This window comes from Cylas formicarius, unplaced genomic scaffold (assembly GCF_029955315.1).
Source record: "Cylas formicarius isolate icCylForm1 unplaced genomic scaffold, icCylForm1.1 PGA_scaffold_8__14_contigs__length_24414737, whole genome shotgun sequence".
NCBI classification, from domain to species: Eukaryota; Metazoa; Arthropoda; class Insecta; order Coleoptera; family Brentidae; genus Cylas; species Cylas formicarius.
The window spans coordinates 11,183,196-11,206,548 of record NW_026844361.1 but is presented as its reverse complement, the minus strand read 5'-3'; the positions used below and the strand labels follow the sequence as shown (position 1 = coordinate 11,206,548).

General features: G+C 37.6%; 3 protein-coding genes across 6 annotated transcripts; 1 reads left to right on the top strand and 2 right to left on the bottom strand.

Moving 5' to 3' along the window:
• Window positions 1-2: 2 nt before the first annotated feature.
• LOC132706774 (nucleolin-like) lies at window positions 3-3,750 on the top strand. 3 transcript variants are annotated; one of them, XM_060678305.1, is made up of 2 exons: window positions 3-131; window positions 3,051-3,749. In XM_060678305.1, the coding sequence occupies exon 2, from the start codon at window positions 3,092-3,094 to the stop codon at window positions 3,416-3,418; it is 327 nt and encodes a 108-aa protein (XP_060534288.1). In that variant the 5' UTR covers window positions 3-131; window positions 3,051-3,091; the 3' UTR covers window positions 3,419-3,749. The 3 variants fall into 3 exon arrangements, with proteins under 3 accessions (XP_060534288.1, XP_060534289.1, XP_060534287.1); XM_060678306.1 differs by lacking the exon at window positions 3-131 and adding an exon at window positions 231-255 and having other exon boundaries at window positions 3,051-3,750; XM_060678304.1 differs by lacking the exon at window positions 3-131 and adding an exon at window positions 316-2,340 and having other exon boundaries at window positions 3,051-3,750.
• Window positions 3,751-6,448: 2,698 nt separating this feature from the next.
• LOC132706232 (heat shock protein 70 A1-like) lies at window positions 6,449-9,872 on the bottom strand. Its single transcript, XM_060677443.1, has 2 exons — window positions 9,824-9,872; window positions 6,449-8,493 (listed from the first exon to the last, which is right to left on the bottom strand). Exons 1-2 carry the CDS (start codon window positions 9,855-9,857, stop codon window positions 6,548-6,550), a joined length of 1,980 nt encoding a protein of 659 aa, XP_060533426.1. The 5' UTR covers window positions 9,858-9,872; the 3' UTR covers window positions 6,449-6,547.
• A 7,370-nt stretch (window positions 9,873-17,242) lies between these two features.
• LOC132706564 (SWI/SNF-related matrix-associated actin-dependent regulator of chromatin subfamily B member 1) lies at window positions 17,243-19,791 on the bottom strand. 2 transcript variants are annotated; one of them, XM_060677948.1, is made up of 6 exons: window positions 19,340-19,791; window positions 19,094-19,284; window positions 18,983-19,038; window positions 18,879-18,931; window positions 18,667-18,814; window positions 17,243-17,876 (listed from the first exon to the last, which is right to left on the bottom strand). In XM_060677948.1, the coding sequence occupies exons 1-6, from the start codon at window positions 19,418-19,420 to the stop codon at window positions 17,341-17,343; spliced, it is 1,065 nt and encodes a 354-aa protein (XP_060533931.1). In that variant the 5' UTR covers window positions 19,421-19,791; the 3' UTR covers window positions 17,243-17,340. The 2 variants fall into 2 exon arrangements, with proteins under 2 accessions (XP_060533931.1, XP_060533930.1); XM_060677947.1 differs by having other exon boundaries at window positions 18,879-19,038; window positions 19,340-19,790.
• Window positions 19,792-23,353: the final 3,562 nt, after the last annotated feature.

The window sequence follows — 23,353 nt, the reverse complement described above, 5'->3', positions numbered from 1 at the left end:
GCGAGACGGGGAGATTGTTTAGCCGAAAACGTCGTCCCGTGATTGGTCGATTTCGTTTGGCGCGCTACGCGAGCGACACTGCGGAACGCCGTCAAACCAACCCGATCATAGCCAACTAGTGTGATCTTAAGGTAAGTCGTTTTTATTTGGTCTTCAATAATTTTTATAAAATTGTGGGAATTTTTCCCACGAGACACGCAGATATTATAAAATATTAGTTTTTTTGTGTGAATTTATCGTGTAGCTGTCGAGACGGTAGGTTTCGCGATTGCGGAGCAATTAATTTTCGAAGCGAATTGTATTCCACATATTTACCACCATGGCTGCCCGTATTTGTCACACGGCAACGAAGCCTGTTCGATTTTCACGTTTGAAAATTAATTTCTCTGCAACTACGGCATCTAAAATGTTCGTTTATGCACCGAAATAAAGCTGTTTTTTTTGGGAACGGTGTTCGTTTGTGATTCTTCAAAGCGGGCGTCTTAAAGGGTCGGAAAATATTTGGGTGTTGTCGACACATTTTAATATTGTATTATTTTGAGTATGGCGCGCGCGGCACTTTATTTTTCGAATGACGCCAAGTTTTGTTTCACCTTTTTCGTTACTTTAAAAATACGATACGCGAGTTTTATCGTCGGATCGGCCTGCGTGGCGTTTGTCGCTAATTTTCCCGACCTTAAAAAAAATGTTCGACGATTCGAATGAATAAAAATGGCGAAATTACAAAATCTAGTGGACGTTTTGGGCCCGTTAAAATTGAGACATTTTTGCGGCACGCGTTTTGCCGGAAATACGAAGGTCCGTTATTGATTTTCAATTTTGAGCGTCGGCTTTACCTACAACGTTAGGCTTTCTGCGGAAACTTTCGAAATTACACACAAGATGGCCGAAATTCTTGTAGTTTTATTTGGACCCGCTGCTGATGTTTTCTGTTGATTGTCGGCCGCGTTTATTGGTGTTGGGCGATTTTGCCAACGCGGGTCGCGACCACAAACGGCCGTCAAGATTAATTGCACCGATTTAAAATTAACCAGTTGTTTAATATTTTTCTTTTAGAGGTTATGAAACGCGTTGCGCTCACTTTTTTTTAATACGTTAAGATAGAGAAATTATACAATATGAATACAAAATACTTTTTTTATGTATCGTAACAAATAAAAATAAATATCTAAAAATTATAAACATTAACACAAGTAAAAATATTATATTTGTCATATCGTGGTACATATCAAGGTATATAACTTTTTATGTTTTATTTACTTGTTTTTACTTATTAAAGTAACAATATTTTAATTTTTTAAAACCCCATTTTTGTTCAAATGTGCCCCTGGCAAGGGGCAAATAATGCTTACGTTTTCAGTAATGTTTGGTTTTGTTTCCGTAAAGTAACCGACAAATTTTATTCTGTTTGACACTGACATTGATGTAAATTGGCAACTGCCGTTCGGTGGTATACCAGTATTAAAAAGGTATTGGAGGTTAGGAAAGGCAAATTATGCGTTCGTAAATCCAATAATTCAAAATTGCGCCCCTCACCACTATGCATGAATTCAAATTTTGGCAAGAAAAGAATAATAAATGCCTTAATTCTAATAAGTAATAATAAAACAAAATATTATTTACCTACCTGTATTCGTTTCTTGCTTCGGAACGGAAAATACATATTATGAAATTTTAAAAATAATCAATTAAAATCGAACAAATCAAAAATTGATGAACGCATTTCGTTCGTAAATTCCCTGTGATTTACTTAATCCGAACATCAAAATCAGGTACGTAGTTAAACTTTTTAGGCGCTAGGCTATGTTTTTATTCCGTGCTCTCTCGACGAAATAAATTATTTTTGCGTTAAGGCCGGAGGGTCTCTTTCTTTTTCTACCCTCTTAGCGGAGGGGTAACTACATGGAATTTTTGTGCAAGGTGACGAGATTAATATCTATTTTTGGTTTTTGCTGTAAACTATAATAATAGCGGTTTTCAGAATTTGATTAATAGTCCCTTTTTGCTTTACAATTCGTAGGTGGCCGTGATTGACAATCGGTTACAGTTTTATATATCCGTCATAATCTTGTGGTTCGTAAGCCATCGACAGGAAAAAGTGCTGCCACGATATAATCAGTCACCTCCCAGGAATGACCATAGTTTCATCAACAAGTGTTATTAAATGCTGTTATATTCATCTCGTTGTTTTTCTCTCGTCCCCAGTTTGCCTCCGTTAGTCACCTCGGTTGAAGCAACGCGAAGTTGGCTGTATCCTTTTTTCTAACTTCCACGGTTGTTATAAAATGGAAGGAATTAAAATTCCTAGTAGGGAAAATCCGAAGCAGCTTGGGCGACGCCGTACATTTATGCGCATCTTCTGTTATACAGGGTGTTCGGAAACTTGGAGGATAGATTCAGCGTGGTAAAATAATGATAGTAAGTAATGTAACAAAAATTCGACATCGTAGTATTTCCCGAGGTATAGCTTGTCAAAATTATTTTTTTTTAATCGTGTTTTTAACGCAGTGGGTCTAATTATCAACGGAATAAGCTGCTATTTTAGTAAAAATGTTTCGGAAATCTGTCGTTAGAGGGCGCTTTGCTTAAAACATTTTTTTTTCGTTTCCCTATATTTCATTTATTTAGACTGATATTGCAAAATAGAACAGATTGCCGTACGCAGAATCACAAAAGCCGAGAATAAAAAAGTCGATTTGTGGCTAAACGATAACACTAATCGACTTAAAAAAGAGTAACAATTTTTGTGGATTTTCGATTCTGCTTAAGGCAATCTGTTCTATTCTACGATATCAGTCTAAATAAATAAAAATGTTCTTGTTAAAGTGCCCTCTAATGACAGATTTTTGAAACACTAAATCAGGGCTGCGCGTAAAATACCAGCTTTCTTAAAAAAAAAAAGAATTTTGACTAGCCATAACTCGGAAAGTATTACATGATTTCGAATTTTTACTATTATTATTTTAGCACGTTGAACCGTTCGTCCAAGTTTCCGAACACCCCGTATATTTATGTTTACGAAACTAAAAGCTTTGTATTTTTCATTGCAGTCGATTTTCTCCAGCTTAGGTGCAGGAATAATCGATCAAAGATGTCGGACGACGCATCAGCTGCCCCGGCCAAGCGAGGCCGCAAAGCGGCCTCGGACAAGGCCCAAAAGGCAGACAAAGTAGAGAAGGCGGAGACGAAAAAGAGGGGGAAAAAAGAGGCGGCGAAGGAGGAAGAGGAGTCGCCGCCGGCGAAGAGAGGTCGCGGAAGACCGAAGGGCACCACCAAGAAGAAGGCGGCCGTAAAGGCCAAGGCGCCGGCCAAATCGAGCGGCCGTAGAGGTCGTCCGAAGAAGAAGCAAGAAGAAGAATCGAAAGATTCGGAAGAAGACGGCGAGAACGAGGTCGAGGACGACGAAGAGGACGAGTAAAACACTTTATAGGGACACGCCAACGGCGTTTTGTCTGTAGGAAGGATTTTTCTGGCGGTCGTCGCAGTTTCTTATTTAAAAAAAAGTGGACCGCATTGCGTTTTTGGGTGGATTTTTAGTGGAGCTCCTTTGTCCCCATTAGACCCCCGATAACTTTTCAGGGATTTTTGGTTTTCGATTTTTAGAAATTACGATGTATAAAAGTATAAATATAATTTTTGTAAGAAAGGGTCGGGTCTTTGGGGTCAGCAGTGTGTGCGACGTTTGCGTTCTTAATTAAAATATGGAAGCGTAATAATGTTAAGTCTCCTCTTGTAAGAAAATGATTTTCTTAATAAATTAGAATAAGAAATACGTGTTTTTTGTTAATAGGATTTGGGTGCGTTAAAAATGTGGCTTCGGATATTAGAATGAAAAGTTAAAGTTGCTTTGTACAGCTAAAAGTGTTTCTATTTCCTACGAAATGCCCTTTAAACGGTGGTTTCAAAAATATATAATACGCGGTTACTTTTGATATTCATAAACCAAAATTTGTGTTCATTTTTCGTTTGTTAAAATGATGTTATAGTGTATTTTAAAAAAATCATTTCTCGAAAACTGTTACGCGTCCCAAAAAATGCTAGAATTTAAAGACGCAGAAGATACGGTTCCATGAACTTTTATTCTGGACAGTTTTTCAAAAATATACAGAGTGCGCCGAAAATTTTGAAAAATGGATCCCTATTATTGAATATTGGCTGTACCTGATACGATTCATACAGCTAAAACTTTTGTATTTAAGGTTTTCATCTATTGTACAGGATGTCCAAATATATTCCGTGCTATATAAGAAATGTGTCAAGTGTCCTAAATTTACAGATATCAACTTCAAATTTAGCAGCGAAATAAAAGTCCGTGTCCACATTTAAACAGTAGAAAATTGAAATCTTTTTTTGGTTATTTTGGCATCCAGAAAAAAATTATTTCTTCAAAAACTATTTACCCGATTGACAAAATTCTTGAACGAACGCGGAATATCCGGTACTATAACTTTTACTTTAAGCATTTTTTCGATTATTTACACGGTTTTTCTATTTTAGACAAAGATATAAAAGACCCTGAAAATTGTTCTTTTTCAGAGTAAATTATTTTCCGTTAATCAAAATTTGCAGAATATATGAGTAATTGCTTTAAACGGTATTATAGGCCGCACTTTTTGTATTTACGATGGGAGATCCAGGGCTATAACTCCATTTCGCACATTGTTTGAATTATATACAGGGTGTGTCGTTTATGGGCAAACAAATTTAAAATATCCTAAAAATTTCCGTTTTTCTGGGCAAATTATTGGGGATAAATCAAAAACTGTTAAAGATGCGATAATTTGATTTCAACAGTATCGTAAACCGTGTCGAGAGAGATTTACAGCTTTGGTCTATCACACAGGGTGCGCGAGATACTAGAAAAAATATTGGAAATCGCTATTATTTGTAAAAAAAATAATATTCATCAAAGTTTCCCGTAACGTTGAAGTTCAGCGAGACGTGGAAGACGAAGAAGAAGAAGAAATTGCATCGATTTTGCGAAAGTTCCATAGTGGTCCGTAGGAGCAAGAAAAACAATGAGTCTCTCTACGACAAGAAACCAAAATACATCAGTAGCGGGCGTACGAAATTTCACCTGTTTGTTGGGGCAGACATAGGTGGCGTGTACGTAAACTCGTACATAGGATTGTACGTAGTAGGTAATGCTTTTTTTAAAAATAAGAATCGTATTTCATTTATCTTGTATTTCATTAAAACTGTAAAAGTAAAAGGGACAGTCTTCTAGTAGTTTTTTTTCTGATGGACACTAGTTGGTAGTTATAAACTAAATATTTTGCTTTAGATAGACATTTTATTTTTCACAAAAAAAGTTATCGGTTTAACCAGTGCAAACTTGTAGCAAGTGAAGAATAGTTTTTAATTTAGAAGTGTATTTTTAAAAAAATATTGTAAATAATGCCTGTTGATGCATAGTACATAGATGCAAAATCTCATTAAAATGTCTAAAGTGATATTACAAATATTTGAAAAAATATATTTTACTTTTGAAAAGTGGACTCAAAAATCGCCGCCTTAATTATTGACATTCGTATAACTGTATAACCAATAACAATATTTATATGATCGTAAAATGTACTTAAGGGTGGTTAACTACTTTATTTATTTATCGAAATATCATTAGCACTAAGCAAAAATTAATTATTCAAATTTTATAACGTAATGTATTGAAAGTTCCGTAATTTAGTGCCCAATTCGACAACAATGTAAAACAGATGGTATGGGCCTCCATATTTAAACACTTTTCCGTCAAAATTGGTTAATTGGGACGAGGAAACCGCTACATTAATAATTAAACAAACAATGGAAAGACTAATGAAAAAAAGACGACCCGTGGCCAACTAAGTGAAATTTTGTTTTTTAAATAATAAAAATAACCGTGTTGGGTTATGTATTTTTAAAATCCGCGTTTAAAGAGCTCTGACATGAGGGTATACATTCCATAAAATTTAACCTTCGATGATTTTATGTAATTTTCCAGAAACATAAATTATACGATATTACTTTTTTAGGTCATTAGATAGTCGAGCCCAACAAATCCTAACATTTTGTTGATTTCAACCCACACTGTATTCTCAGTGCGACTTGGACTATACTACCTCCAATTTAGATATTGTCCATCATTTATGAATCATCTGATGTTTTGATTCGCAATATCCTTTACGAGAGACTCATGTCAAAGACTTATTTTTCATAAATTCCAAGTTATTTCTTAGAATTTTCGATTTGTTTTTCAGAGCTTCCGACTTGTACTTCAAAAATTTGTGATATTACGCCACAACTCAATTTTTTGTAGGTGCGAAATAAGTTCTGCGAGAAAATCTACTATCCCTTCAGGGATTTTTTTTTTTGGTTGCAAACACTGACCATCTTATTTACATATTATTTTCTTCCGAGTGGTAAAGTTAATAGTTCCCAATTTAAAAAAAAAGACTTACATACTCATACAAAATTTTATTAAACTCAAAATATGTATAAAAAATAAATAATTATAAAAAAATCACAGATTCTGTCTTCTAAATAGTAACTAGAACGCTAGATTCCTTTCTTAATCGACCTCCTCGATTGTCGGTCCACCTTGCTGTCCACCGAATCCGCCTGCTTGTCTTCCACATCCACCGGGCATTTCACCTGAGGAGGGTCCAGGGCCAAAGTTCTGCTGGTTGCCGCCTCCATAGAGTTTGGCCATTATGGGGCTGCAGACGGAAGTGAGCTGCTTCTGTCTGTCTTCGAATTCTTCTTTCTCAGCCAGAGTGTTACTGTCGAGCCACTTCAACGCGTCCGCGCATTCTTGCTCCACCCTAGACTTGTCCTCGGGGCTCAGTTTATCACCGCACTCACTTACAGCCTGCTTCAGTTGGAATATGTAAGCTTCCAATTGGTTTCGCGCAGACACCTTGAGTTTTTGTTTCTCGTCTTCTTCTTTGTACATCTCTGCTTCCGACAACATTCGGTCGATATCTTGTTGGGATAGTCTGCCCTTGTCGTTTTTGATGGTGATGTTACGGGAGTTGCCTGAACTGGTATCCTTCGCAGAAACATTTAGGATTCCGTTGGCGTCCAAATCGAAGGTGACTTCGACCTTAGGGACGCCTCTGGGAGCTGGTGGAATTCCGGTTAGGTCAAAGGTACCCAGAAGATTGTTGTCCTTTGTCATGGCCCTTTCCCCTTCGAAGACTTGAATAGTCACCGCGGGCTGATTATCGGAATATGTTGTGAACGTTTGAGTTTGCTTGCATGGAATTCTGGCGTTTCTTTCAATAATTCTGGTCATAACCCCACCGGCAGTTTCGATGCCCATCGATAAAGGCGTTACATCAACTAACAGCACATCCTGAATCTTCTCGTCTTTCTCGCCATTCAATACTGCTGCTTGGACGGCAGCCCCGTAAGCCACTGCTTCATCTGGATTAATGGAAAGATTTAGCTGTTTCCCGTTAAAGAAATTCTGCAGAAGCTGCTGGATTTTAGGAATTCTCGTGGACCCGCCGACTAATACTATGTCATGAATAGAACCCTTGTCCATTTTGGCATCATTGAGAGCTTTCTCAACGGGCTGTAAGGTTCCTCTGAACAAATCCGCGTTAAGTTCTTCAAAACGGGCCCTTGTAACTTTGGTATAAAAGTCCACACCTTCGTACAAAGCATCGATTTCAATAGAGGCTTCTGTACTGGACGATAGCGTCCTCTTGGCTCGTTCCGCGGCAGTCCTTAACCTTCTCAACGCTCGAGGATTGGTTTTCAAATCTTTTCTGTATTTGCGTTTGAACTCGTCTGCTAAATGGTTGACTAATCGATTGTCAAAGTCCTCTCCTCCTAAATGTGTATCACCGGCCGTTGCTCTTACTTCGAACAACGAACCTTCATCGATGGTTAATATGGAAACGTCGAAAGTGCCTCCTCCCAAATCGAATATCAAAACATTCCGCTCTCCCTTCAAATTTTTATCGAGGCCGTACGCTAACGCCGCTGCCGTGGGTTCGTTTATGATTCTCATAACGTTTAGTCCCGCGATAACGCCCGCATCTTTTGTAGCTTGCCTTTGGGAGTCGTTGAAATAAGCCGGAACAGTGACGACGGCATCTCTAATAGGCATTCCCAAATATGCTTCGGCCGTTTCCTTCATTTTCGTCAACACCATCGAACTAACTTCTTCCGGGGCGAATCTCTTGATCTCTCCCTTATATTCCACCTGGATTTTCGGTTTACCGCAGTCGTTGACGACTTTAAACGGCCAATGTTTGAGATCTTGTTGAATTTTGGGATCGTCGTACTTCCTTCCGATCAGTCGTTTAGCGTCGAATACGGTGTTAGCCGGGTTCATCGCCACCTGGTTCTTCGCCGCATCCCCGATGAGACGTTCCGTATCGGTAAACGCCACATAACTAGGAGTCGTCCTGTTGCCCTGGTCGTTGGCGATGATTTCCACCTTCCCGTGCTGCCAAACACCGACACACGAGTAGGTCGTTCCCAAATCAATACCGATTGCTGGAGCTTTCACCATTTTTGTTTTTCCTTTATTCTCCTTTTACAAATAAACTATACGAAACTTGGAAAATTGTCGCTCGCTTGCTTCGCTTCTTACTAGCACTTTTATATATCACTTTTCAATTTCAACTGTTGCCGATACAGCGCATGGGCGACGCTTTTATAGGCTGCAGAATGAGGTTCCCGAACAGTATCGAAAATTCTCGAACTTTCCACGTTCGTTCTATCTCTTTTTAACTTACTGGCTTAAACAGAGAGAAAAAGCATTTGGCGTTGAATGAAGAAACAACGGAAAGCACAGAAAATTCTCGATTTTAATATAGAGGGAGCCAAATATTTTCTTTAGCATTCGTTCGCTCAAATTACGAGTTTTGTGACATTCTCTTCATTTGGAAATTAATAAATAATGATAACCAACGAACTGATTAGCTGAAATTGACCAATATTTTTAATACTCAAAGGCTTACAAAAAGAAAAAAACCCGAAATCTTATAGACAGAGTACGTTTAAAAAAAACGTGTCTGATGTGACTTTAGGGCATCTACCAAGTATAAAGTAAATGTGAGGCCAAAACTTATTGTAATTTATACCCACTCAAAAGGCAAACTTGCGTTATTTTCCATTCTATTATAATGTTTGTTTGTGACTTAATATCATTACTTTGTAGGTCATTGTCTTGGAAATCCTTACAATATATCAAACTCGATACCAATTATGATGCAATCTATAAGTATTTATTTTTATTTTTTTAATTTTTGGTAATAATATTATTAATAACAAATATTTTATACCCACCCTAATTATCACGTCAATCATACAAAAAAATAAACTGTTCACCAATTAAATAAGGGACGTATTAAAGAATCAGATTGTGTCTGATTTTTAGAGCAAGTGCGAAGGTCAAGTAGTTAGTGTGTTTTTTAGGTTTTAGGTTTTTAGATTTAGGTTTCGCGCCAAGACTATTTCTACGTGATTTTCGTGGCAGAATAGTCGCTGGAAAAAATGGCAAATTCTAGATTATCACAGAAACACGAATATATTATGAGGGAATTCATAGAATTATATAAAAACAATCCGTGCTTGTGGAATATAAAATTAAAAGACTATTCCAATAATATATTAAAAGAAGAGGCATACAAAATTTTAGTTAAGAAGTTAAAAGAAATTAACGAAGATGCAGCAAAGGAAGACGTTATCAAAAAAAATAATTTAATGCGGAGTTGTTTAAATTCCATTCCATTCTCAGATAATTTCTGTAATCATCCGATTCTAATCTCAATTCGTTTATTAAATTAACATGCCAGTATGTATTACGTCTGGATAACCACGACTTCACCCATTTCCGTCTTTTCCTTTTCTTTTTTTTCCATACTGTTAACTGCAAGAACGACAGCGGTTGCAATCACACACATTTCTTCGACGTTGATTTTTCGCACAGCAGCAGGCCCCACCAACTAGTGAACCTCGACGTTTACCTGAATAGTGTGTGGCCGCAATTCGTTTTGCACTTGCTCGTGGACTTATCTGGACACACTAGCGTGCGGACTTGCCTGCACGTGTATAGCCCCCATTAGACAATGTTTATTTCCAACTAACGACTAATTATACCTCGCAAATATAGAAAATTAGAATAAAATTACGCGTAGGTTTAAAAACTCTATGATTCTTTATGGCCTACCGCTAAAGGGAAAGTTTGTGTTGTAAGGATCATCAAAAATAAAACCACGTAATGAAGCAGAATCGAGTTTAATCCTCTCCGTTCGACAACTACGTCTTCACTAACTCATCGTAAACCCCCAAAAACATCGCATAATAATACCCTAATTATCTCCTCACCGCAGCTTGCCCACCCTGTCCTTTTTGCCTGAGACGCCGATACATTTTACGATCGGCAAAAAAAACAAGGCGGCGCCTCTTTGTTACGGGGTCTTGTCGGATATGACGTAATAATATAAATATTCCAACACTCGGCCATCCTGACTATTGGTCTGTCCTCAGACCTAATGGTGAAATTTAAACGTAACTTAAATCTTTCAAAACTACAATAATTTGACTATTCTAGCTTGGTTCCTAGTCTTACGTAATAAAAAAAACATAATCAATTAGTAGGGTATCTTAAACATAAGCGATATTCCTTTATAAACAATAAAATAAGCAACATTTGCTTATAGGCAACGTTTGCCAAACTACAAAACACGAGCGACGTTCGCTCATAGGCACGTTTGCCAAAATACAAAACACGAGCGACGTTCGCTCATAGGCACGTTTGCCAAAATACAAAGCACGAGCGACGTTCGCTCATAGGCACGTTTGCCAAAATACAAAACACGAGCGACGTTCGCTCATAGGCACGTTTGCCAAAATACAAAACACGAGCGACGTTCGCTCATAGGCACGTTTGCCAAAATACAAAACACGAGCGACGTTCGCTCATAGGCACGTTTGCCAAAATACAAAACACGAGCGACGTTCGCTCATAGGCACGTTTGCCAAAATACAAAACACGAGCGACGTTCGCTCATAGGCACGTTTGCCAAAATACAAAACACGAGCGACGTTCGCTCATAGGCACGTTTGCCAAAATACAAAACACGAGCGACGTTCGCTCATAGGCACGTTTGCCAAAATACAAAACACGAGCGACGTTCGCTCATAGGCACGTTTGCCAAAATACAAAACACGAGCGACGTTCGCTCATAGGCACGTTTGCCAAAATACAAAACACGAGCGACGTTCGCTCATAGGCACGTTTGCCAAAATACAAAACACGAGCGACGTTCGCTCATAGGCACGTTTGCCAAAATACAAAACACGAGCGACGTTCGCTCATAGGCACGTTTGCCAAAATACAAAACACGAGCGACGTTCGCTCATAGGCACGTTTGCCAAAATACAAAACACGAGCGACGTTCGCTCATAGGCACGTTTGCCAAAATACAAAACACGAGCGACGTTCGCTCATAGGCACGTTTGCCATTAATCCTCTTCGTTTTGTATACTAATCCACTTTTTAACATGGTCTGCGGCTACAACAGTTCGTCTACGTTTGAACCCCTCTCGTAAGTCTTCAACTTCGTATCTGTCATTAAATAGTACTTTTGTGATGCGAAAAGGGCCTTTGTATTTCGGATGAAGCTTATGACTGGCACCCGTAGTAGGTATACTCGTTATTAATACTCTAACTAGGTCACCGTCGTTGTACCTTTTGGCATCTCGTCGTGTTTTATCATAGCGTTCTTTTTGTTTTTTCTGGTCCCTCGATATGTGATCCGAAATTTTACACCTAAGCTCTTCCAGGTCTAGCCTATCGATTTCGTCTTGGATTTCATTCAGAATTATTGCCTCTGCCGCATGTTTTGAATTATAGCCAATAAGCGCCTTCATGGGGGTCGAATTAATACCCTTATTAAAACTTGTATTAAGTGCGCTTTGCACTTGTTTTATATATTTGTCCCAATCTCTTTCATCCTTGCCTGCAGCTGTTGTTGATAGCGCACTCACAATGGTTTTGTTATATCGCTCACATTGGCCATTACTTCTGGGCGAGGCAACGGCATTTAAAACGTGCTTAATCCCATAAGTATTACAAAATGTTCTAAAAGTTCGAGATGTAAAAGCTGTCCCTCTATCGCTTATAATTCTGCTAGGTACTCCAAATAGATATATTAGGTCGGTTAAAACCCTAATAACGTATTTACTTTTTTGATTATGTACTGGTTCGATTACAGTGAATTTAGTAAATGCGTCAACAATTACAAAAATATACTTATTCTTCTTTTTGCTTGTCATAAACGGCCCAACATGATCTACATGTAATGTATGAAAAGGAATCGGATGTTTCTCAATAGGGTTCAATTTACATTCTCGTTTAGAAAACGACTGTTTGTAATACATACAACTTAGACATGCGTTAACATATTTCGTTACGAATTTCCTCATTTTTGCGAACCAATAGTTTTCACAAATTCTTTGTAACACTTTTTCTACACCAAGATGCCCAGAATCATCGTGACACAAACGACAAATTTGCATACGTGCTGCTCGTGGAACAACCCATGCTTTGGTTCCATTTCCTAATTTTTTGTATAATTTGTTATTCCTTAACTCATACTGCTCAAAGTAAAACTTTGTATCGCTATTTTTTATTTTATCGGCTAAAATGTTTCGGATTCTACAAATCTGTTCATCTTGCATTTGTGCGGCGGTAATCCAGTCAGCTTCTGTCAAGTCTATATGAAAAACTTCAACTTTAAAATTATTGTTCGATATAGGGTTTCTGCTAAGAGCGTCAACATGCGTCATCTTTTTGCCGGCCCTGTACTCAATTTCGAAGGTATATTCTTGAATTTCCAGCCACCATCTTCCAATGCGCGGGATCAAATCCTTCTTTGATAAGGTCGTTCGCAAGGCATTACAATCCGTAACCACTTTAAAGTTTATCCCCAATAAATAAACCCGAAAATATTTTAAGGCATAAACTACAGCCATAGTCTCGAGTTCGTATGAGTGGTACTGCCTTTGGTCGCTTGTTGTTTTTTTGCTAAAATAAGAGACAACATGTGTATTACCCTCAGCATCATATTGAAGCAATATTGCCCCGACACCGATGGAACATGCGTCTGTGTGAAGTTCGGTTTCTAATTTAGGGTTATATATTGCAAGAATTGGACAAGATATAAGCTTTTGTTGAATTTGGTGAAATGCTTCTTTTTGTGGTGCGCTCCATATCCAATTCGCACTTTTGCGAGTTAATTTTGTTAGAGGCTCGACAATCATGGAGAAGTTCTTGACAAATTTTCGAAAATAACTTGCTAATCCAAGAAATTGACGCACTTGCTTAACGTTGGAAGGATAATTCATATCCAATACCGCTTGAATTTTCTTCTTACCTGGCCTCACTCCTTCTGCACTGATTTCTCTCCCAAGATATTCTATAGTAGTTGCAAGAAATACGCACTTACTGATTTTTAAAGTAAGGTTATGTGCACGAAGTTGGATTAACACCTTTTTTAAGCGTTCTAGTCCCTCCGCAACCGTCAATGAAGGAATTATAATGTCATCTATATAGGGGAAGGCAAATTCATCTTTTAACGGTCCCAGAACCTTGTTTATTAATGATTGAAAAACTGAAGGCGCATTTGCTAACCCAAAGGGCATCCTTAAAAATTCGTAATGGCCATCGGGTGTTACAAATGCAGTCTTTTCAATGGAATTAGCAGCCATGCGAACTTGATAAAAACCGGATGCTAAATCTAAACTGGTGAAATACTTAAATCCTCCTAATTTGTCGATTTGGTCTTCGATATGTGGCAATACACCACGGTTTTTAATGGTTACTGCATTGAGATGTCTAAAATCAACGCACATTCTATAGCCTCCATCCTTTTTTTTAACAAGTGTAATCGGGCTGGAGTACGGAGAATTGGATTCGCGGATGACTTCATTATCCAAAAGTTCTTGAATCATATTTCGGAGAATACCCCTTTCAACCTCAGGCATACGATAAGGATAACGTACAACCGGTGTGTCGACTATACATTTTATCTCCATCTCTACCGTATTCGTATTTCCTAAATTTTCCATGGAAGATGAAATGCAATCCGAAAAACTATGCAATAAGGAAATACATTTTACTTTATCAGCCTCTGAAATAGGGCCCAAATTTACACTATTTAAATCCATAGTGTCATAAACCTCAACCAAACTCACAGACACACTTGTAATGGGGAATAAGCTGTATAAAACTAATCGATCGTCACGTTTAATCATGATTACATGTTCTTGGTTAATAAAATCCCGACCAACTAATAAATCATATTTAAGGTATTTGTCCGGAAGAATTATGGCACTTACTTGTGCCGAAACCCCTTGTATAGTAGCGGTTATTTTACAAAGGGACCTACTATCTAAAGAAGTGCCCATAAAACTACACAAAGTCATACTCTCCGAATCAATACGTTGCAATCCAAATCTCTTAACGAGGGACTCCTTTATTAGCGTATTTGAACTGCCCGAATCTATTAAACATTTTATTTTTTTGCCAAAAATTCGGGCGGGCTGTAAGAATATATTAGGAAACTTTTCCTTTGCTAACAGATTAACGTGCTGTATTTCCTTTTGTAAAAAGGGACACTTTTCTTTAGTGTGACCTAGTTTTTTGCAATTATTACATTCAAGACGTGGTTTTTTGCAGTTAACTGAAATGTGACCCGGAATACCACAATTGTAACACGTTGGGCGGGACTCAGATTTTCTAGAAAATTCTTTATTATTCGAATTTCCTCGATTGAAGCCAGTCCAAGGCAGACGTTTGAATTTAGTATTATTCTGACGAAAACTACAAATTTCCGTAGGCATGTTACCCACGGTGTTTAGATACGCATAAAGTGCATTGGCATTCTCATGCTGTGCGGCTCTAACAGTTCGCGATATATTATCGTCTTTAATACCGCCGATTACTGCGTCAATCAAATAAACGTCAGGTATATTTATGTTAAGTGCCCTTAATTTAGACATTTTTTTAAAACAATAATCTCCTAGGTTTTGTCCCGGCTTAGTTTCGTAATTAGCAGCGTCCTTTAGTAACTTGGAAAATGGAACAGACTTACGGAAATAGAGGCTCATTGATGTTTTAATTTCAATCCAGCTTGAGTCATACTCCACGTTCTCGTCGTACCATTGACGAGCATTACCTCGTAATCGTCCGGAAATTATTCGAAGAATAGTATCATCGTCCCACTGATAACGTTCTGCCAAACTATCCACTTTACTCAACCAATTATCCACCATCACGTCATCCCGACTTGGGTCAAATTTTGGCACTAAAAGTTCGTCTCCCGCGCGAAAGACCGGCTTACGCCTTTTTAAATCATTTAATTCTTTTCTCAAACGTTTTATTGTCCGTTTTCTCCTCGAGCTATTATCGGAAGAGCTATAACTCGAATTCGAACTGTCACTATCACTTCCCGAAGACGAGGATGAACGTTCTTTCCGTTTATTACGCTTTTCACTTGTAACTGTTTTCGATTTAAATCTTCCCATGACGTACAATAATTTTAACTTGTCCGAGAAGAGAAAAAAAAAAACGATTGTAAGTGATTTTAGTTTGATCCCACCGCTGCTTTGTAAGGATCATCAAAAATAAAACCACGTAATGAAGCAGAATCGAGTTTAATCCTCTCCGTTCGACAACTACGTCTTCACTAACTCATCGTAAACCCCCAAAAACATCGCATAATAATACCCTAATTATCTCCTCACCGCAGCTTGCCCACCCTGTCCTTTTTGCCTGAGACGCCGATACATTTTACGATCGGCAAAAAAAACAAGGCGGCGCCTCTTTGTTACGGGGTCTTGTCGGATATGACGTAATAATATAAATATTCCAACAGTGTAGGTATACGTAGTTATTCAGAAGATTAAATTATTAACTAAAAAAAAACTTTTCGTTGGGACACCCAATACACAGAGAGTAGATTTATCGAGAAATGTTTGCCATGACGTGCGCTTGTCTCGCTTGCACTGGCTTCCAACAACAAGGACAGACAGTTTTTCGAGAACAACAAGGCAAATTCTCGTAAGTTTTGTTCTGATTCTATGGTGTTCTCGAATACTTCGTTCGAGAACGTTCGGCAGTCTTCTCGACTAATTTGCTGTTTCATATATATAAGGAACAAGTTGGCGCGTCGATCGCATTGTTCAAATTAGTGTGGTCTCCATCGTTCACTTTACGAGGACTGAATCAATCAGTGACGGATTCCGAATCATTTTAATCAATCGTTCATTTCAATACTTTTCAATAATCACTGAATCGGAACAGGCCGAACGACCGATTGAGATTCATTTGAATTTAAATTATTGTTGTGTCTATATGTTCTGTTTGCTATTTTAGTTAGTATAATATTTAGCTGTGTTCTGCTTTTTATTGCCTCAGGATTTTATCAAAATCGGTGCTACGTATTGGGTCGTACCAGTAATACATTAATTTGTTTAAATTAAATACATGTGTGGAAATAGAAATTTCATTCAATATTCAATTCAACAAATTAGCGAACCTACCTATCGATGTCGCAACTCAATACTATAGAATAATTATAATAATACTGCCATTCCTTTTCCGTGACCTGTCTCACTCATTCATTTAAATCTTAAACCATTCAAATCAATCGTTTTCCGCAAGGGGAATTCGATTTGTTTTGGTACGGTCTGTCGATCGTTCGTCCTGTATTCGGTCACTTCAGACAGGTCAGGGCGGCCGCGAGAGCGAACATGGTGATCGAATCGTTACGAACAAGCGGGATTCGGTCGTTCGATACTATGAAGTGAAAATGAAAGTGACCGAATCATTCACGATTGACACAACTCTAATTCAAGGTATATTCCTAGCTATGAATTGGAATATGCAATGTGAGTTTTTTTCTTCGTGCAATTTAATTAGACTATATCCACCTAAATAAAAAAAAAACGACCCGAGTTTCATTTCCGTTGGCAGGTAACTTCCATAATTGCTCGCAAAAGCCAGCACGATGAAGATGGAGATAGACTATACGATACTCTTAGTACGCAGGACTTCAAAATTTTAAATCTACTGGAGTAAAATTAGCCCCTTTTAAATTGTTTTACCAATTTCTAAAAAATTTGGATAAAAAGTCGTTTTGAAAAAATTACCTTCGTGGATCTGTTAACATTACCATTTAATTGGTAATCTATGACTGGCCTTGCCAGCAGAAGGTGTGGGAGGAAATCTGACAACAACTCTATTTTCAATTTATACTTAAGCGAACTTGTCATGGAAAAAGTTGGAATACAATAAACATCATACAATAATTTAAAACTTTATTTTATTCTTTCTCTTCACCAGCCCGGTGTAGTGTTGGCCAGTCTCCTTATCCTCCTCGTGTTCCGATCCTGATCTCGAATCTTCTTCTCCATCTCGGCATCGGTCAGCGTCTCCAAAAATGGTGCCCACTGGTCAGACTCGGAAGGAGGTCTAAATGGAACCTCCACAGTTGGCAAAGGCGCTTCGCTAAAAGCATAAGTTCTTTGGTGCCAGCTAAGTTGGCCCCGGATGGAATACGCTATAGCCGTCACGAATTCTCCGCCCAATCCAAGCTCTGAGCAAAGTTTTAACGCAAACTCCTCAGGATTGTTTTGCTTCTCGCTCATGTCCCATTCGACCTGATCAACCAAAGAAGTATTGCCCACATGGATATTCAATTTGACAATAACCCGCTGATCGCTATTGTCTTCAATTATACTGGGCGGCTCATTGGGAAACGCATCCAATTGCTGACGGATGGCTTGAGCTATGGCGGGCACAAAAGCAATCGGGTTCAAATCCAGATCGTCGCAAAGAACTTCAGCAAATTGTTCTGGCGTAATAAGACTTTCTGAAATATGCACATGACAACATAAGCGAAGCAACCAAGTACTACCTGTGTGATGTTAGGGTCGAATTAGGGACATTGACGTTTTCTAAAATTTGCGAAAAAGAAATGCTATTAAACAACAAAATTTGTGGGAATGGGTCATCCTGGAGATTATTAACAAACAAAACTCCTTACTTACAATTGAGATAAAAAAAGACAAATTTTTAAAAAGTAAAAAAATTTTGAAGGGTCACAAAAAGCTCCACCCAAAACCGGACTCCCGAAGTGGAAGCTTCCTATACACAGTTACTCAGTATATGTACCGCCGAAGCGAGTACCTTACAAGTGAAGCTAATAACATCGTGATAAAAAAATAGTCAATAGTGAGTGTTATATATAGTAAAGGTAAATTCAATATTTTCTTTTTTTCTAATATCTAATTTTTTTTTTTCATTTTTCACATTTTGATTTTTTTAAAAAATCTTCTCTTACCATTAATATTAAAAAAGGCATATATAGCTTGTAGGGCAGCTAGAAGTAGTTTTTGAAGGGAAATTTCAAAGACCCCTGTCCAATCCAATTTTTTTTTGCAATTTTTACATATATTTCTGAAGACAGCTAAAGGGTTCCATTTGTGAGACATAGCTTTTAATAGTCTTTCAATGACTCACAAAATGTTGTTATTTAATACCATTTCTCTTTTGCAATTTTTAGTTTTTATATAAATATTGGTGCAAACATCAATGTCCCTAATTTGTTGCTTGAAATTCATCAACTACATGAACGTCCAAATATTCGTTCCCTATCTTACCATTTTTATTCCAAGTAAACGTATCTCGTAACTTCTGACCTTCAATTTCCATATCAAGCCTTATGGGAACCAAAACTTCCTGCTGACAGGCGTTCTCTTGGTTCAATTGGGGATCAGTATCGTCAAAACACAACGGAAATGATCGTACCTGAATTAACGCATCTATGCCCTTCCATTACAGAACTAAAAAAACTACCATATTCCACACGAACCTTTTTTGCTGCTACTCTGTTTCGATTTATAGGTGTGGCTTGTGGCACTGCATCTAGATGACTGGAATTCGGCAAATTAGGTACCCACTGCAAATTTTTCTTACTCTTTCCTTCCCTAGGTAGCGGAGGATCGCTCGTGTGCACTGATACTGCTTTGTACCTAAATTTCAAAATAAATTATCAACTGGTTTGTGAAATTGTACATAAACGGCTACTTCTCGTCGTTGCCTTCTATAATATCTTCCACCTCGATAGTGCGGAGCAATGAAACACTGCTAGCAAGAACATGCTGCGATAAGCCTAGATCAATGAGCCTCTTTCTTTCTTCATTTGTGATGGAACGCCTATACATTCCAGGGTATTTCTTGTAAAGGGACCCGCGGAAGAGCCTAAGATAATTACCGACCTAAAATGCATCATATTCATGTAGCTAAAAAATGTAAATAATGAAAACTACATACCTCAGAACCAACACAATAATATTCGCCATTCTCTTCGAGTTGGAAGCTAATAGGTTTGTCGCCATAAGTACGAAGAGCCATTTCACTCCGTTAAATAAAACCACGAGTTTTTTGCTACAACAAACAACGATTAATCCAAGACTGGAATAAAATTACAAACAAGAATCCCAGATATTAAAATCGAGTTTGTTTACTAATCACATCAACCATTTGCATCAACACCACAGAATAATTTTAGTAGGAAGATAAAATATCCAACGGAATGAAGCGATGCAAGCTTAAAATATAAAGCAGCAGCTTAGTATTATCAGGACTTAAGAATGCCTTAAAAACTTTAGAATGAGCATGATGCATTTATCAAATTAGTAATGACTACAATTATGTCTTCTTCCTCGCCGAAGACGCCTAAAGTACAGACTGTTGTTACTACTTGTTCGACGATAGTTAAGAAATTGTTATTCTAACCAAGGAAAAAATAAATAATTTGCAACATTTTTCTGCTTAACTTTAACACGCGGCCCAAGCCCAAGCTCGATGAATCAGAAAAGATAGTTACATCGGATATATATTTCCGCCAGTTCAGCTGGTAGTGCTGTCACCAATCCTGGTCGAAAAAGTTTAATGAGTTACTTGCATATGAGGATCAAATTACTTAGTCTTTTGATGTTTCTACGTAGTACGTCACGCATCCCCATTCGGGAGCTTGGTGCACTCAGCGTTTATCTCCTTGATTGCGTGCGTCAATTTTTTTTTGAGAAGGTCCACGCAATTTGAGCATGCGCGACATTTAAAATCTCGTAGTTTGAACCAATGACCTTGCGATCTTCAACGACCAATATGACCGCTGATAGATCGTCAATTTGTTTCGTTGCGGCGTTTTACGCCAGTATTTTCACAAAATATATCTAGATCTCGTTAAATGTTCTGTGAAAACGAGTTAAGTGTGTGAAATTTAGAGGCATGCGGGGGAAAATTTTTACCATAGTAGGGCCACTATATTATCGAATGTGGCCCGCTGAAAGAAGCAGTGACCTGACTAATATTTTATATTAAACTTTTGGAGTAATTTTTCGCGAATACCAGGCTGCAACTGTGGTAGCGATTATTTTAGTCATATGTTCCTTGACCATGAGATTCACTCGTTAAATTATATGGTTTCATTTTAATAACACCCTGTATGGTACCCAAATTGTAAACTGCGTTTATACCAATTCTATGTAACACTGTAATGTTTTTGAATACTTAATTCCAATTCCATAACAGCAAATAATATACATACATATATCATAAGCGCTATGGTTATACGGTCTAACAAGTCAAACAAGTAAAAGTTAATCAACTGCATAAGACAGCTGTTTCTAGTTTTCAGAAAATGAAATCGATGTAGACCGTGGATATAGCTAAAGAACTATCCTTATAGTAAAATTTGGAGCGTTATACATTCTATACATATATATCGGCTACGGCAAAGGAAGTGTCGGTAGTATCATAGCACTACGATAGTTCTAGCTAATGTGAAAACTCATTTTATGATAAGTGGGCGGAACAGCCCAATAACTTTTGTTTGCACCATAATTATTAGAACCAAAACAAAAATTGTTTGTTCCACGAGGGATGATTAATGATAAAACGTAACAATAGTATAATATACTATGCAGTAATTACTCGTTAATTACATGTGAGTGCCCAATTGGAATATATTGTTGGGTAGATATAAAACAGTCTGCGACAGGCAGTTTCGTTGAATTAGTAATATGCAGCATTTTAATCAACACCAAGCAACCGCACAGGAAGATATTAAATTACTAATAACAATTCTCAATATCGGAAAATTTCTGCTGATTGTGCCCATTTCGTTAACCAAATTTTGGATAACCGTATTTTTTAAACTTGTGATTTCTGCTATCGTCGGAGTCGCAATTGGAGTCATAGTCTCCATTTTTTGGGCACCAGAACTAGAATATCGTCTATGCTCCATCAGTTTTGCAGTAATCATTTACCTGAAGGGTATAACGGGTTAGTATGACATTTGTTGCTCCATTAGCCATGACCACCTAGTCTTTAATTTCAGTAGTGGGCTTCGCGATAACGTGTATCCTAAATTCCGGGTTTAACACCAAAAACTGGATCAAGTTTTACGAAAAATTGGAACAAATCGAAAACAAACTGAAGTCGACGAACTTTTCTCAGAAAAGCAAATGTTTTCGCGTCAAACTCGTCATCTGCATATTTTCCTTTATCATTGCTTGGGAAATCGGCTGGATGTGTCGCACATTCGTTGGTTATTTGTCCAGAGGATGTAAAATATATCGAATTTTGCTGTTATTTTCCAAATGGTGAGTCAAACTGATCAAGCTTAAAGTTACAGAGTTTTTTGATTGTTTAAAAATTAAAAATTATTTCCCGGGATTTTCCTTTATCAGCTCTTTAATGACTAACGTCGCTATGATGACAATAGGTTCCGCTGCTATAAAGTTTAGTCCAGCAACCCTTCTGACAGGGGAGTCAGCTGCATGATTTCTTCTTGCGCATGACCTTCAATCCCACTAAGCATGACCCCCTTGTCCACTGACGCGTCAACAAAGGCATTCTAGTGCTAGTTCAGATAAAATTTATATAGAGTAATTTGCAAAAAAAAATCATTTCTTATTTAAAAGAAAATCTGCACACAGAGCCCTCTACTGTCTACTAAATGACCCAAAATTGGTTAGAAGGATTATTGTAAAAAAAGAGTTGGTTACGGGATGAGTAGGGGTAGCGGCAGTAAAAATATAAATTTGTACTTAATAAAAAGTAAGTATACGAAAAGAAAATCTCATTTATTTGCGTGTTTCAGGTTGACCAATTTCTATGCTATCTTCGTTGCGTTTTGCGTTTGCAGTTTCACCAGCTATCTAAAAAGGCGTTTCGATTTCTTGAAGACGATGGTGGTGGACGCGGTGACCGATGACAGGTTCAATGTTACGCTAAGGATACGCCGGATCAAATTCACTGCGAAAATATGCCGGAACCTCTGGGAACTTCTGGTGGCGGCCCGCGGTCTCTTCGAACTACAAATCTTTTTCGTCATTATCTTGTCGGTGTTTTATTCTCTTTCCGCCTTTTCGGTCATCGATAACAATATTTATAACTTCAGCTACGGTATGGGCCACCTGATTCCCTTGTTTCTATACGCGGTACGTCATCAGCAAAGACCAATTACATTAGGTTCGTACCAACTCTAGTCAGATACGGTTTGTTAAGTACAGACTATCCAGGTAAAGTCTCAAAACCTCATTGGATATGCAAAGGGACTGACCCAATTATACTTTAGCCACTTTGATTGATTTTGATTGGTTTGAAAAACTTTTAACATACTAAAAATTAGGCATTATATACATAGTATTAGGTACCATTATATCCTATAGATCAAGTAATTAAACGTTAAAAAATTTGAATTTGCTATAAGTTTTGCTTTTCAAAAGACTTTAAGACTTAAGATGGTAAGTAGTCAAAAACTAACCAAAACTAACCAACTATCGTGTACTTCCCAGTTTGTTTTCACGATTTGATGAGAGATGTATTTAAAATTAAGGATTACTTTTCACGGAAACATCATGTTTGTTAATAGCATATTATGCAACAATTTTGATAAACGACACTCTAGTCATGAGTTGGTTTTGGCAAGAGTGGAAAACAGCGGACCGAGTGTTTAAGTTTGTTTAGTTTTGCTTTTGAGATTTTCTGCTTGCTAATTATTATTAAATTTAACGTAACATACACGTATGTGTTTTTCTATAGTTTTGATGCTTTTATAATTGGGAATGAAATGGAACGATGATAATGATGAATTTGAAATATTTATTTCAAACCTGCTTGTGATTTAAAGATGGAACGAACCTATTTATCCATACAGGAGACCACGACCAGTACCTAAAATTTCTAAAAAATTGCTGGTTTTTTTGTTTAGTCGTATGTAAATCAAAAGTTTTTTAAATCGAATAATAATCAATACTTGCAATAGATAGATACACA